Source organism: Fopius arisanus, unplaced genomic scaffold (genome assembly GCF_000806365.1).
Source record: "Fopius arisanus strain USDA-PBARC FA_bdor unplaced genomic scaffold, ASM80636v1 scaffold00020, whole genome shotgun sequence".
In the NCBI taxonomy this organism is placed as follows: domain Eukaryota; kingdom Metazoa; phylum Arthropoda; class Insecta; order Hymenoptera; family Braconidae; genus Fopius; species Fopius arisanus.
In genome coordinates, this window is record NW_011887759.1 from 712,614 (window position 1) to 729,011 (window position 16,398).

The following is a 16,398-nucleotide window of genomic DNA, read 5'->3' on the forward strand; positions in this document are numbered from 1 at the left end:
GGGTCGAGGTGGGAGGTTTGGGGAGGTGGGTGGGGGTTGGGATAGGAGGAGAGTGGGAAATGGAAGTGAGAGAGAGGTGGAAAGGGGATGGTAGGGCGGTTCAACCGACCGCCCGAGTTCACGGCAAAACCACCCCGATACTAGTTTGTGTCCGACTACGGAGCGTGAATGATGCTCCCGGTGCGCGTTAAAGGTGGGAATCCACCGCTTACGTTTACGAAGAGTTTACGCAAGAAATTTAAGTTCAACACAGTTTGGATGATGAGTGTTGGAGTTTTACTGGTTACCGTGTTCATCGTGCCTGGAATTTCAGCGGCTGCCAGCGAGAAAATACCAATAGGTGAGTCACTGTTTATTTTTATTTCCATTTCACTGTGCTGAAATATGATGACGATTTGTAGAATTTAGCGAATCATTTATTAATTTTTATTCGTTATCACTAGTTGAAAAACTATTCGGTTTTAATACTGAATAACAAAAATAATAGGCAAAAATCAGGAAGTAATTTTCAGAGGACTTTTTTTTTTTTCGTTATGGAAGGTCAAGATTTTCAATCTCTCGGTTCTGTTTCGATTGGTTTTGGTTAGTTATTGATGTTATTCGATATGGATGTTGAGTGGATAGTTCGGTAAATACTCAGAATTACGGGGCTCTTCTGACACGTGTGTGATAAAAGTCTTCAGAGTGTGCAAATTCAAATGGTGTGTTTAATGTGTGGAATGATCGGTATCACTCGAGAATGAATGGTTTTTCTGAGCTGTCAAGTGCCAGTGTGACACCCTCTGTCTGGTCCTAAACGACCGTATCCCCTTCCCTCTACCCTGGGGACATCTTATGATAAATAACGACTTCGCCGCAATTCAAAGTCGAGATAGTCAATAAGAAATATCTGAATACAAAAGATTATTTTTCTCAAGGGGTAATTCTTATTTTTGTTATTCACAAAAGTTGAAGTGGAAGATGCACGCGACTGGAAAAAATAAAAGGGGTTATACAGAAAAATTGTGGCGGGGGTTTAGGGGGTGGTGAGGGGGTGGCGGTCGGCATATACTAGTGAGATTGAGAAACTTCTTCATCGGGCAAGTTTTAGATGTCGGCGCAATTGCGAGTTACGGGAGAAAGTTGAACGTCGTGTGAAACTACGCTCAGGTATTCCGCGACTTTTCCGCGGTTCTCCTCTTTTTTCCCTCCCTTTTCATTATCATCCTCGCTATTTGTTTTCCTCTCACCCGCTTTCGGATATCTCGTGATGACAGAAAAAAATTCTTCATTTTTATTGCTCCTCGAGGAGAAGTCCAATGATTTTTATTTAACTTTTCGACCTTGGATGAATGCCATCATCACGAATCCACTGATAATGCGGGGGATAACGGCATTTCTATTGGACTTGAGCCACAATTGTAATTATTCTCGTGGGGTCGCCGCTATCATTACGGGGTGGTACTCTCGATTTTTTATTTAATCATCTCCATTCACTTTTACCGCATTTCAAGTTCATTAACTGTTTTCTTCTTATTCTCATGACTTTAAATTTCTAAAGCAGTCGTCATTCTTTTAATCAAACCTTTTTCCTCTAGAATTAATTTTAATTATTATTTACCTATAATTTTGAGGAGAACCATATTTTCGGAAAAATGAGGAAATTCGTGCTAGACATATTTTTAAAAAATGCTTGAATATTAAATTCTCTTGTCACAAATAAAATTCTCCTGAATCCATTAAAAACAATGCCGGATAAAATGAAAAAAATACATAATTCGGTGGAATAAAATGCGGTGGAATTGAATTGAGATGACGGGAAACACTCGAGATGCAGTTGAAATTCCATTGGAAATTTGGTACGGTCGTTTGAATGGAAGACCAGTGGATCGATTTAGGGGGTACAGGGGTGATGGTTTTTAGTCGGAGCAATGTGCGCGTACACCTCCAGTACGAATGGGATTTTGGAATGCACCCAGACGACTGAAAATGCTGGGGTACATGGAGTGAGACAGATTATACAAGAGAGAGCAAGTTCCGGGGATAGTTGAGAGAGAAAGAGAAAGGGACCTATCATATAGGTTTCGCTGAATATGCGAATCGTATTATTATTCGCGTAAGCGCATTAACGCGGTCGTATTATCGCTTGGCATTGGTAGTCGGTGCTCTTGTATATTGCGAGAGGGATTCTCTCCAATACAGAAGTCCCTCTCGAGTCGGCGAGAGGGAGAAATCCTATGACATAGCGACATCCTGTCTACTACTCTCGTCACTCGCCACTTTGTGGGCCTTCCCTCTCTTCCCATCCCTTATTCAACGAATATTCGATGATTTGCCTAATAATCTCATTACCACATTTGCCCAATAATTAACGGTTTCCGTACGAATTACTCCCGGCTTCATTCAGTTCGTCTCTCTGTGACATTTAACCTTCTCAAACGTGAATTTTATTGCTTCTCTTTCAATTATACCAGGAGCAATTATCCAATTATGGGGTGACATATTTGATAATCACTAAAGATAGATATTCGCCAATAATTGTCAGTGTTTGGTCGTTGTTCATTGGATTAAATTCCTTTCTTTTTTTATTGCTCATGTGTTGGTGAAACTCGATGGGCAACACGGGTCATTTTTTTTTTTGAAAGACTCATCTATGGCCTGTAAATTTTGAGAACACCTTGTGAATATTTGCTTGTGTAGTGAGTTTACTGGAATTTCACGATTCGAAATTTGAAATTCCATGTGAAAATCGCTGTTCTGAAAAAATTTCGATCTCTCGACACGCAATAAATGCGAGTTAGGGATTATAAAAATGATAAATTCTCGCGTTTTCCTGAAAATGCAATAAAAATTCGGGATTGAAACGGACATAAAGACGAGAATTCTCTTGAATTGTGGATTAAAAAAATGTATGACTAGATTTTTCCTTAACCATACCTTTCGGTCCGTAATTACGCGAAGGTCAAGTAATTTCTATTTATAATATTTTGCTCGGTGCAGTGTCAAAAAATTATCTCAATCACCATATTTTTAAAAGACCCGGGGACGATTTTTATTTCGCCAGAAGAAAAATAAAAAGTACGGACAAATGCTCGGGTTATATCGGTCCTGGCCGGGACACGTGGTTAAAAGCCCGACAGATTACCATCAGTAGAGATTTCCATGGATGTACGCTCGTGGAGGCCATTGCAGAAGTGAAAGAGAAAGAGGATGAGGGTTGGGGGTTGGAATTCCGAGGGAGACTAAAGAGTGGGAGGCGAGTGCATGGAAGAGGAGTGAATGATGAGTACCCATAGAAATACCGTCATCTCACTTTGGCTCGTGCAAAGGTCCAGTTGCGTGAAAAAAAAGGAGAACGAGGGAAAAGAAAAATTCTAGGAGAGAAAAACGAAAAACTGAGATACATACGCGAACGTATGCAATGCCTCCCCTTCTCCCCCAACGTTCACCCTCTTTCACTCTTAAAAAACTATGTGCAGAGGTAGAGAGAGTCGAGTCAGGTGAGGTGTACACGTACACATTGACGATGGGACTTTTAAGACTTTCTACTGGGGGAAAATGTGAGACGAAGCGTGATTTAACCAGCAGTGCACTTTCGACGGGTCCTTGACCTCAATGAGAAGCCCACGGGCTCTTTGGTAGCACATGCGTATTCATTATCATTAAGTTGAAACAACATTTTTACCCTTTAGGGGGATGCTACTACTAACATCAAAAACAAATTATATTGCAAATATTCAATAAAAATGACAGATTAAGTTCGTTTAAAGAATATTTGCATGGCGATATAGGGATGGGGGGTTTTTCCCGCAAGGAAAACGGTATACAGTTAAAATTACGAGAACATTCCTGGGAATTAAATTTTTTTTTTCTTTGAGGGGTCAACCAATCTCTGTTGCACCTCAGAGCAATTATCTTTATTAGCATACGCAAAAGAATAATTGTTATAACTGCATTTTATCTTTTGTATGGGAAGGTGTGAGGTGGAGATGTTTGCGCCTGTTGTCTCGTTGTGAAAATAAAATGCACAAAGATGTGGCAGGGATGGGGTGGGTTGGACGCGAACAGGGGGTGGGATAAGGCTGGGATAAAAACCGGAGAAAAGCGGATTGTCCTTACGACAGACTTATTACAGCTAGCTTCACGCTCGCTACTGGACTTATTATTACCCCATCCTTGTTTTATCGCTCTCGCTCTATATTCAAGCCGAGACAATTCGCGCCAACTACCCTTAACCGACGTCTGGGGGGTAGAGGGATGATTTTAAAAATTCCCATCATAATATATACCGTAGTGGTCAAGCTGTAGTCTCATTTTTTTCACGAACCAGATTTTTTTTTCATACGTTTTTCGAGCAAGTTAATCAACTGAGTATATTTGATGTGGAAATACCGGCGTTAAAGCCCGTAGTAAAGTGGTGAAACTAGGTAAGTGACTGTTCCCTTGGTTTTTTCAGAATATCTCCGAAATTAACCGAGATAACGAAATTTTTGGTAAAATCTTCTTTGGAGATATCATTGGGACCTACAAAAATGGTTCTTACAATAATTTTGTTATCTCCATAAGTTGCGGAGATACTGCTAAAAACCCACAGAAGAACTAAGTTCACTTTTCTTGTTTTACAACTTCACTGCTGAATAGTTTAGATGAAATTTCCACGGCAAGTCGTCATTTCGGATAATTTATTTTCTATTCGAGCAACTCCACTAATTGAATTATTCATTTCTCCCTAACGAAATTCTTCAATGATTTACGATTGGTCGAATAACATTTCTGGTAAAATATTTTTGGATAATTTTTTTTTCCTGAAAAAAATGAAAAATTCTTTTGAATTTAAAGTAATCTGGATGGACGATTAATTTTTTCTCTTGGCTGATCTGAAATTTTTGAAGAAATATAAGTATAAAATAATTGTGAATTCTCATTGAATTTTTTCATAAGATGCTTTGATTTGAGTTTTCTACTCATTATAAATGATCCAACTGGCGATATCGAGCCTCTCGACTATTCTTTCCCCACCCCAAGCTTCGTAAGAAATGAAATTTCTGAACTGAGTTAATCAGCCACAATGAATGGCCTATGATCTGCCGAGGTGCAATTATAAATTTTTAGCATTTCTATAATTGGAAGTGCTCACTTATTTCCCAAGTTGGATTCCAAAGCTGTTCATTATACTTGGTAACTCGACTGTTTCTCCAGTGGGCAAGTCAATTACTCGGACTTTTTATCGTTCAATTAATTAGTGTTACTCCGATGTGAACAACTCATTAATTTTATTGAGTTGTGAAGGAGGTAGGGGTTAAAATAGAAAGTGTGAGAGTAACGATCAATCAGGGGTGTACCGAAATGCTCGTTTGTCCTCATCGGGAGTCAAAGGATCGTTGGAGGATAGAAGCGAGAAACCCGTGGCGATTACGGTCTAATCGAGTGATGGATTTGCCCGTTGGCCCTGGCGCCGCTTTTCTTGTTATTTGATTGATACCCCCGAGAGAGTGTACCACCTCCACCTCGTGTCTCTTCTCTCGTTCTGCTCAACAACTATTCCTCATTCTCTCTCGTTTGTTGGATGGACATTCCCTCGTACTGGCCTTTGGTGGTTAGGTATCCAGGCTCCACTCTCTACACCAAAACACCAAACCCACTCACTGTGCACCTCCCATCCGACGCGTTGCTAATACGATTAATGGCCACAGCACTGCACCGACAAGACACCATACCGACGTGTCTTCCCTAACGTTCAACAAAATTTAACCTCATTCTCACTCACATTTTTCCTCATTTTTCCACCTGTACCCCTCGTACCCCCCTACACCCACCCCGCTTGTCCCAGCTAATCATTAATTCTACACAAATATTACGAAATTTCCGTCAATTCTCTCCTCCTCTCAATGGAAATTTTTTTTTCCTCGCCATTCCTGCTAATTGTAGCATCCTCATTATCGCATTTTGCATTGCATTTTGAATTAGGGTTTTAGGATGAGGGCACTCCGCTGCGACATTGCAATATTTAATGCGTGAGCAATTTGGTAGAATCAAGTTTTAATGGATTAATTCAATTCTTTATAACGAAGTGCAAAGTAGGGTAAATCATTGGGAATACTGTAAGAGCCCAGCGGTTGTAATTTGGAATATCACCGGTATGCGTTGAATTCCATTGCAAATTGATAATTTATCGATGACAGAGAGAGTTGCAGGGGATATAATCGCCGACGATCGGTTAGCCAGTTATGCGAGTAGTTCTACTGTGTAATGCAATGTCCATACGCGTTATATATTCCCAATGTCGTTTCTATAATTGATGCATCGTGTTCCTATTAGAATGACAAAACCGCGTGTACACCGTTTCCACGAGAAGATATATCCAATACTCTCTATGTACAGGAAATAATGCTATTTCAAAGTTATTTTATTTGCTCTTTCATTCTTTATGTAGTAAATGGTACAACTACAAGAAATTACCCTCAAGTTTGACGACTTTGAATTTTATGGAATTTCATTTTTCAGAATTGCTTCCGGGGGCAAAAAGTCTCTTTTTAAAAATCTGTTCTTTTTCGGGTAGACTATTGAGCTATATACGACGGCTCGTGCATTTAAAACGATCAAACTATCGAAATAAAAAATATGAAGAGAGTAGAATTCATATGTTAATTGTCATATGTAGCTTCTGCACGTACCGATTATTTTATTTCCCCTCGGTTGGGATTGTGCTCTGGAGCGTAATTTACGTTATTACGTTTTATAACTAGAAGTAAATATTTGATATGTACTCATGGACGATGGGACGCATCATTGTCATCCGCAATGTACATATCGAAAGGAAATGTGGCGTATGCACATATGGTCACCGGAAACCCTCGGTCTTGAGTGTATCTCGATCGATCCGGACGATTCCGGTCTCCTCGATGTTTGCCAAGATGACGGCTGGACTCCAATGACGACATGTATCTCTTGTGTACATTACGTAATATGATCGTTTAATTACCCCGCATCCCCTCCGTTAATTAACCACCGGCCTTGAGTCCCATTTAACACTGCATTAACATAAATAAACAAACCGCATGAATTCTCCGGACTACCCGAAACTCCAGTAAAAGTATTTCTTATTAATCAAGGATCTAATTAAGGACTATACTTCCTCAATCATTCACTGAACTAATTAATAACGAATAAATTCTCAATCGATAATTCAGTAGCGAAGCGGTAAGCCGCAGTAAGTCGACTTAACTCTTTGGAGAGTTTGTTAGATATATATCCTCGAGATTAAGAGAGATAATGAATTTTTTTCATAATTCTTTTTGCTTCTCAGTTGAATTTCGAGAAAAGGTCATCACGAAAATTTCGTTGTCTTCTAATTTCCGAAATTTCATTGAAATTTCATTAAAAATTCCCTGTGAATTTCCCCTGAGTTTATTCAGTATCTATAATACACTGACGAAAGCACGATGATTCGAATTGACCACGCAATGAACAAATCCTCATCATATTTTCGGACAATTTCCACTCCAATGAATCGCATAAACAATTATCCCAGATTCCTCGCGTAAAAAGGGCTATTACCATCAACAATATAATCTCTCGTTTTAGAAAAAAAAAAATGTGGAAATAAAGCGTCTCCCGTTTTTTCGCTGTTTTTCCTCAAATGCTGGGAAAAATTTTTATGACCAGAATTTTCTGGGTAAAACTGGTGTTTACACGACGCCCCTTTTGCCTTGCTCTGCGGAATGATGGGGGGGATGCAAAAAAATATATGTAGAAGAGAGTAGAGTAGAGTGCTGTGGATGGGGTGCTCTTACCTCCAACCCCGCAGCATTTCGCTCTATCTGTGAAATACGATGCTTAATGGGTGCGCTTGAGCCTGTACCCGATCCGTTTTCCCATCTCTCCCTCAGGTCAACCTCTATTCTCGCTTTTTCCCCATGTCTATACCCCATTTTGTCCCCATTTATGCATTGAATTACTTGCAAAGCGTAAAAGTTAAATAATCATATGCAACACGTTTACGCGTCGAATTAACGGAACGGTCACTGAAATCATCCAAAAAATCTTTATATCTTTTTACTCTTCATTATTATATGAAGTTTATAAAAAAAGGGCTCGGAAAATTTCATAATTCAAAACTCTATCTTCTATTGGATTTTCTCCTCTATCCTCCGCTTGTGAGACTAATTCTTTGCCGCTTCTTTGCCACTAATTCCTTCCGTTTAATATTCTCCATAATTTTCGATATGAAGATAAGTGAAATGTTCCGCATCGGTGGGCATTGTGAATGCCACGGTGTTTTCCTTCAATTTCTAACATCAGTGGTAGGGATACGACGAGAGAGAATTGAGAGAAACTAGTGGGAGACGACTGGAGTGGCGGGAATATTAAAAATTCCAGGGAGCGAATCCCTTAAAAGCGTGGAGAGGTAGACGGGATGGTGGGTTGGTAAAAGACGAGGCTGACATCTCCGATGGCATTGCCATTTCTCATCGAAAATAACGTTATGTCTTTCTACGTGTACCAATGTCCTCTCCTTCTTCGCGTGTTTTCTACCACTCTTGTACCGAGTCGATGTAATTCGATATTATGCTCTGTCTTGGCTGCATATTCATGCAAGGCAAATGCACTCCAAGTTTTATTCTCATTCTCGTGTATGACTTTATTTTTTCTTGAATTCCCAGAAGAGATGACAGATTGTTGACACCCGCTTTTCTGCTACACTATTTATTTTCTTCTCAGTACTTTCCATTTGTGTAACTGCCGAAAACAACCGATTATATATTCACTTATTTATTTTGTCTGATGTATCGAGAAGTTGTTCAATTTTAGTCGACATGAGCTTGAGTGAAATTGAAAATTCAATCTGAACCAAAGCGAACTCGTTTTTCATTTAGCCACGGTTTCACTCATTATTCGCGTTAGCCACGTAGAAAGTTTCGCTGAGAATCATCAATCCGCGTCGGTAAAAAATTCCAGGTGGAAAACCACGGCCTCTCGGGGGTAGCAAGACGGTTTGGCATCCACACAGAGGGTTCGTGGTGCTGAATACGAGTTGCTGGTTTTCCATTGGATCCACAACCGCAGTTGCCCACCAACCGGCATTCCAACCATTCCAGGAAAAGAGCCCTTTCACCCCCTCATCCCCTCATCCACCCAGCGGACCTTTCCCTCACCATTGAGACTCATGTGTTGTCCTCGTAACAGAGTCACCAAAGTTAAGGCTTATCGCAACACCGAAAAAGCTTCGGGGATGACTCAACGACTCTCATACCCCTCGGTAGTTCTTAGGTTAAATCTCTCCCTATCCTCTCTCAGTGCAGGTCCCTCGGGTCCCCTCTGGTGCAGAGGGTGGGATAAATTTGGAATTAATGAGACCGCGGATGTCTGATTCGCTCGGACGGGCCTCAATGGCGCACGGGATTATCCGAGGATATAGTCGAGTCAATTCAACTGAATTTCTCGGCATCCCCTTCGCCATTTTATTATTATTTTTCTTTATATCCGAGTATTTATATGTTGGTATCGGTTATAGCCTGGTGTACCATCGGGGAGACAGGAATTCGCCGATCCTCAACGCGATGGAATACGCTCGATTAATTCTTTTCTTCGGTCATACGACGCCTCGATGCCTTTACCCATCTCACTTATTTCTTCGCGTCTTCTCTGTGTTATTTCTAGTTCTTTTATTGAATACGCTAGAACAGATGTTTTCAAGTAGAAGGCCGAGCAGACACAACAGTCAAAATTTAGGGGCTTTTTCTTCGATAGACTTTTAAACGGTTGTTTTATTGAGCTCATATTTTTCTCGTGAAGTGGCTTCGATTATAAATTTTATCTCAAGATGTATACGATAGAGTAGGATAAAATGGATTGGTGGGGAAAAAATCACATTCTCTAGTCGAAAATTAAAATGTGATTGATTATCGGGTCTTGAGAAATTTTTTCCTGGTGTATCAATTTTTCTATATTTTTGTACACGTGTCATACACATACAGAAATTCACGTTCTCAAAAATTTGATGTGTTATCAATATTTCAATGTGGTCAGTGTATTATTTAAAAAATTGTTGCGAGCGCCTTGGAAATAACATTCTCAAGTAAATAACAAATACTCAGCATAATCGAGAGTACAAACGTATTTCTCTTCTCCCACAATTGCTCGTACAAAAGCGTACAACGGTATTTCGTTACCCTCGGAGTTAATTGAATACTAAATGCCACTGTATACTGCTATTTCTACGGCCGGTCCCGGTGTACTTCGAATTCAAAATAGCGCATTCATAGAAAAATATCAGCTGAACACTAGGTACACAGAAAAGAGCAGTTTTTGCCGGTGAAACTAATGGAGATTAAAGTTTAAAAATTCATTTAGAGGAGGTTTGATGCCAATGAATGAAAATGCGACATGCAATGGCCTTTGACAATCACAAAAACCCCCAGTCATTCAGGACTAGTCGTTGTGACATTCGTTTTTGTTGTCATTTATTTAACGTTAATTGAACGCCATTTTTCCACGGTATTTTCGACTTAAGAGTGAATAGAGGGAGAGAAAGAGGTGATGCCATGGTATTTCGTACTGGCAATATTCGCGAATGTTTCGCAGCTTTGATTCGGTTATGCGCACCACGATGCTACCCCCCCAGCGTGCTTGAAATTCATTTCAACCCTCGACCCCCCAGAACCCCTTTTCCTCAACACATTCAACTGCCACTTTCTTACCCCCTCATCCCCATACGCCCGCACTTCTCAGCTGTTATTTCGTTTCGCCCAGGCGGAATTGAAGCGGCTACGGTAATGGGATGAGCACTATGGTGTTGCCCGGAATTGCCGAGGCTAAAAATGAAAGTATCCGTACTTCCGTCAGCCGCAAAACCTTCAGATGAAAGAGGAAAGCCAAACAATGGTGAAAAAAAAAATGGTGACTTTACTTTTACCATTTGTTGGTGAAATTGAAGGACATTCGTTTTCATTTCCACGATTTTTCGCAATTCAACTTCCTCATTCAACTGCAGAATCCTATTTATCTTGTTTTTCTGATTTCGTTAAATTTATTATTTATTTGTTGATTATTCACTGGGGATGGATAGAATTGATTGGTTTTTTCTGAATGGAAAAAAGAATGGAGACAAACATAATTGATGATTATACTATATAATTTATTCTTGCGAAGGGAACGTGTGCCACTGACGTACATATACGCTGATTGCGAATGAATGGAATTCATGCAGGGGATTTTTTTACTCTGTTAAACATAATTAAGTGAATAGTGTTTTTTCAACTGGGCTTTCATTCCTTCCATCACTCAGCGAACACTACCGATAGGATTATTTTTAAAGCCCTTTGTTGTTATTTACCGGACTTAATGCTCGTCCACAGGGAATTTTATTTCAAACACAAAGCTCTCCGCATTTTGAAAAATTTTTCACTTTTTTTTTTTCGTGTTTTTGATGTGGTTGCAAGGGAGACCAGTAATTCCTGTGTTTGTTTATATCGTTTTCTGGTTGGACCGCACCAGTAGCTTTGCTCTTTTCATTGGTGAATCGCAGTCCGATCTTTTGATCCCCAAATGCGGCTGCTCGTCCCACCCGAGTGTAGTCAGCCATAGATCCCTTCAACTTCATTCACCACTGTAAAATTTCACTTGTTCATTTTTGTTGAAAATTGGATTAAATCTTTTACATTCACAGTCACCATTTTTTTTTCGGCGGATATTTACTGGTGATTGTCAAAATCAGAATGACATTTTTATTCCGATATGCCTTATTTCAATCTCATAAAAATCGGTTGAATGGTGATGTGAATTTTGTGAAAAAATATCAATAGAAATTTAATTTGAATTTGCAAATTTGTGAACTTTACATCAGCTATTGAAGAAGAATTCATAGAAATTTCAAAAATGCAGCTATAACTTAAAAATTGAGAATTCCACTGGAATCCGAGTGAAGCCTGAAATTTCATCGTATCTTTCCTTCAAAAGGAAAATTAATGGCTCTCGTAAAAATTACTAGTTAATTGGTCATGAAATTTCAATTTTTTTTTGACAGTAACGTTTCTGCAGGTTCAGTTAGCAACTGGAAATGCGTTTGGGTCAGGTGTTCAGTTGGAATAATAGGTACCGGGTGGTTATTTTTATGGAACCCATCAAAAACCACGCTCGAAGCTGGAATATAATCTCTGGTATTCATTTCCTTTTCCACTATTATAACGGAATTACGTCCATTATACCAGGGTTAAAAGTTCTCATTTTCTTTATTCCATCATGCACCGAGAAATTCTGGGCTTAAGGGTGAAATCAACGATAAAAATTTCATCTTATTTTTTTTAATCTTCGTGCTCATTCGCAATAGAATGTTATTGAATTGATTACAGTGAATATATAAGGTCTCCATGAAATCCATAACACACTCGCAATTTAAAAATCAAATTGGTGATGCGGTCAGCCGATGTTAATCTGCTCTGAGAAAAATAATGACTTTACCAAAACATGCCAATAGCAAAATTAAAATTGACACATAACTCCGCTACTGAATAGACTGATTGACATTTTTTTTATGAATGCGAATGACTGATTACTAATTACTTCTGTAGCAATTAAATTTTTCCCCCCATTAATTTAGGATGGAAGTCGTTAGGGAACAGTTAATTTATGGTAAACATTGGTACAATGTGAGCAATGATAAAATAAAAGTAGATCTGGAAATACTGCGGGCTCGGATGGTGTGTTGTGTATAGTTGAGCCGACGCAAGGATTTCATACCCGACAAGTCGTCTGCTATTTTGCCTTTAGCACCAAGGATTACACTGAGCTTTTCTCGGTATTCAGTGAGCCTGCTTAATCATTTCTCTCGCCCCAGGGGTGTTACAAAACACAACTCCTCACCCCCATTCTACCTCCTTTATTAAATTTTTATTCTCATAACACATAATTTTTCTTCTGTTTCAGGTGAGTTCAAACAGCCATGTACATTTTTATCACGTGCCAGGGCGACTCGCGGGGGTGAGTTAATCCCCCAAATAAAGCATTCACTGAGATTATCATGAAAATATGACGGGAAAATTGTACGGGCAATTTATAACTTATTCTTTCCGTTGGAGAGCGAAGAATACATTCCATATAGATTCCCCTTCGCAAAATTGTCGGCAAAATCTCGATGTCCCGGGTTATATCTACTCTATAAAAGTCCAATCTTTAGCCCTCGACCGGAGATAAACCCTTATTCAGAAGCCCGAGAAATTCTCGCGCCGTCGCGAAGTTAATGCGAATTTATATCCTCGGACGTTACCGTTTCTCTTGAAACTCCCGAGCTTCGGTATATTTTTCTTTTCCTCCATATTTGTGTGTTCGCCAAAAGCTCCGTAATTAGAGAAGCCTCGGGCAATATAGCCATCAAGATTGAATATGGATAAATTATTTATTTTTCCCAGTTATTCATTCACTTCAAAAAAATATTCTCTGAATTACTGCATTTCACTCATCGAGTAATTCCCGAAAAATTCCTACGTAAATTATAAATAATTATAATGATCAATGCAATTCAATAATAATTAACAGCGATAAATAAATGGATATTTGAACATTGAGGATCAGGAGAGAAATAAGTCCTAGATAATTTGCAAAATAAATATAAATAATGGGAAAGATCGGAAGATTGAAATGCAAAAATGACGAGTGGTCATCAGTGATAATTGATTTCGCCGGTTCTAAAATCACATCTAAGTACTTTCTCTCGGTGCGCGTGGACAGATAAACGGAAAAAAGCTAGAGTTCAAGTACTTAGATCTGAGACTACACAAAAGCGGGGCAGGGACGAGTTGCAGGGGTCGTGGCACTAGTCGGTTGTATGAAACCGGAAGTTGAGAGTTCCCTGGCCGCGTTTTGTATTGCCACATTGCGTTTTCTCTGGGACACTAGGCGCGACTGGAGATGGAGTTGTGAGAAGTGAATAGGGACTGACTGTGGGCTCAAAAGTTTTCCCAGTCCGCCTCTACCTCTTCCTCTTCTCCTGCACATTTTTCCACCCTCACTTCTTCGTTTAGTACTGTTACCACTATGGCACTAGTATCCATACCCTGAGGTGGCGCCTTCGGCCCGAGAGATGACACGAAAAAGGGGTGGAGAAGAGGGTTAAGAGTGAAATAGGAAGAGAGAAATTATAATCGTGCCACTTACCGCGGCCCCGGCATTTTCCGCATCGCCCTTTTAGTTTTCCACGCTGTAATTGTGTTTACGAAACGACACAAGAGCCCGGGCTTTATTTCGTCGGCTGAAAGTACTCTCTCTCTCTCTTTCTCTCTCTCTCTCTCTTTTGTATCCTCCACTCCATTTTACCGTGTTACGTACCCTCCCCACCCCTGTCTCAAGGATCCACTTGACAGTTTTATTTATCCAAAAATAAGACGTGAAAAAACATCAATTACGCTTTTATCTTTGAATTGGAATGCTGGAATGTAGCGAAAGTGGAGCTGGAAAACTTTACTCTCCACTTTGCCCGGTAACAATCGGTCCTGCGGCTTTTGTTCAAATTATTATCGCTCATTATGAGTCCCGGGAATAATTAACTTCATAATTAACAGTTGAGGGTAAATATTGAAACAATTGAATAGTCCCTCAACTCCTGTTTCTAATTACTAAATTGGAAACACTTGCGCAAGAAATAAAAAAGGGGATAAGGAAAAATGAAGGAAACCGTAAAAATGCGAAAACTTGATGTTGAAAATTCTGCACCGTACCAATTAGGATGTGTGCATTTCAACTTTTCTTGTCTAACGAATTTCCCCCGAAAGTTTCAATTTAACGGGGGTGTATTCCGAAGCTCGATTTCAGACTCCTGGGCTCAATGGGCATTTCTAAAGTTCGACGTTTACAGTCACTCTGAGTGTTTCGTAACACCTACGAGTGAAGTAATGCGGTGTGAGAGCGTGTGGTGAAGCTAGATGAAGATGAAAAAGAGAGAAGAAAAGAGGTGATTGGTTGTAGGGTAGGGGGGTTGGGTGGTAGGAGGGAGGGGTGGAGGAGAGGGCTCGGGATGGCCAGTGGGCGTTTTGGGCTTCGCCGGATCGTAGAATGGTTCTCCTAATGGCCCGGGGATTGAAATAAATACTGTGAGATCGTTATGGCTCTGAGGCGAGCTCAGCTACTTTATGGCTATCTCTTTTACTCTTCTCACCCCCTTCAATTCCCCGATCACGGGGGTGGGGGGGAAGTGGTAGCTTCGTTTTTTCTATTCCAAAGTATCAAGCCCACAGAAAAATATATAATTCAATCAAGTATATTTTATATTTGATTCTAATATATTTGATGTGCGGAATTATTCACTCGAAAAAAAATGTCCCGGACACAAATTCACGCAAACAAAAAATCTCCTGAAAAATCTCTCAAAAACTAAATGATTTCGCTTAATTCTTCTTCGTCTCGAGTTGTACAATCGCTCGGGTGCAATGCCTTTGTGAAAATACTGGTTTTCATAATTACAGTAGTTATTATTTTTCGTGAGTAATCGATTGATTGACATCTCTGTTACCGTTGTTTGTCGTATTCCATGTGCATGAAAAAATACGTGTATTCTATTTGCGTTAGGAGAGGGACTCTCGCATTTTTTTTTCGATGTCAGTTCATTCAGTTGATCCGTTTGTTTTGTTTATTGCATTATTTGTTGCGGTTCGACTTTTCAAGGGGATTATTCGAGATGTATTATTCGAATGTTCTCAACAACAAAGAGACAGATAGCGAGATTGAGTGTTTGTCCTGAGGAATTGGTTTTGTGGTTTAGTGGTCTGCGAGAGGTCAGTCGTTAGTGAGGCGTCAAACGTAGAACTTTATCAATTTATTTTAATCTTTTTTTTTGGTGGATTTTGTTGGTGAGATGATATAGTGGGGACATAATTGCTAGAACCATCTATTCGATTTTTAATGCGATATCGATAAAAATGAATTTTCTCGCGATTCTGTTATCTATTATCAATCAATATCAATAAATTAAATAATACACAAAAGGTTATCTGTAGACTCAACATTTTAAACTTGGAGAAATGTTAGACCCTTTAAATTTGAAAATAATCGCAAGATTAGTGAATGAAAAGCTAGTGGAAAGGAAAGTTTCAGCAGAATTTCAATATTACTAAAAAAAATTATTACTATTGAATATTCTCCGGGCACATTGCAAAAATTTTATCATTTAGGAGTGGTGATATCCAAAAACGTATCAAGTTGAAAATGAAATAGTAAAATCAACGGGTAATTCAACGGGTAAAAAAAGTTCGGAGGGATTTTCTCAACATTCGAGAAGACATACCGAATGGATGAAGCGCAAATGAAGTTAAAGCCGTTGATAACTCCGAATTGAAAGACTCACGGATTTTCAATTTTTTATTATTGAAGAGTCGAATCCGCTTTGCTGGGGGATAACGAAAAATCGAAGTTGTAATCCACTGCCTACAA

The 16,398-nt window shown here is 39.4% G+C and overlaps 1 protein-coding gene across 1 annotated transcript in view; it reads left to right on the forward strand.

Annotated features, from left to right (window-relative positions):
- The first annotated feature begins 84 nt into the window (after positions 1-84).
- GluRIB (Glutamate receptor IB) overlaps positions 85-16,398 on the forward strand; it is a 152,435-nt gene continuing 136,121 nt past the window's right edge. The window contains exon 1 of the mRNA XM_011301109.1: positions 85-340. Within this exon, the coding sequence (XP_011299411.1) occupies positions 169-340 (172 nt within the window). The 5' untranslated portion in view covers positions 85-168. The remainder of the gene's footprint in view (positions 341-16,398) is intronic.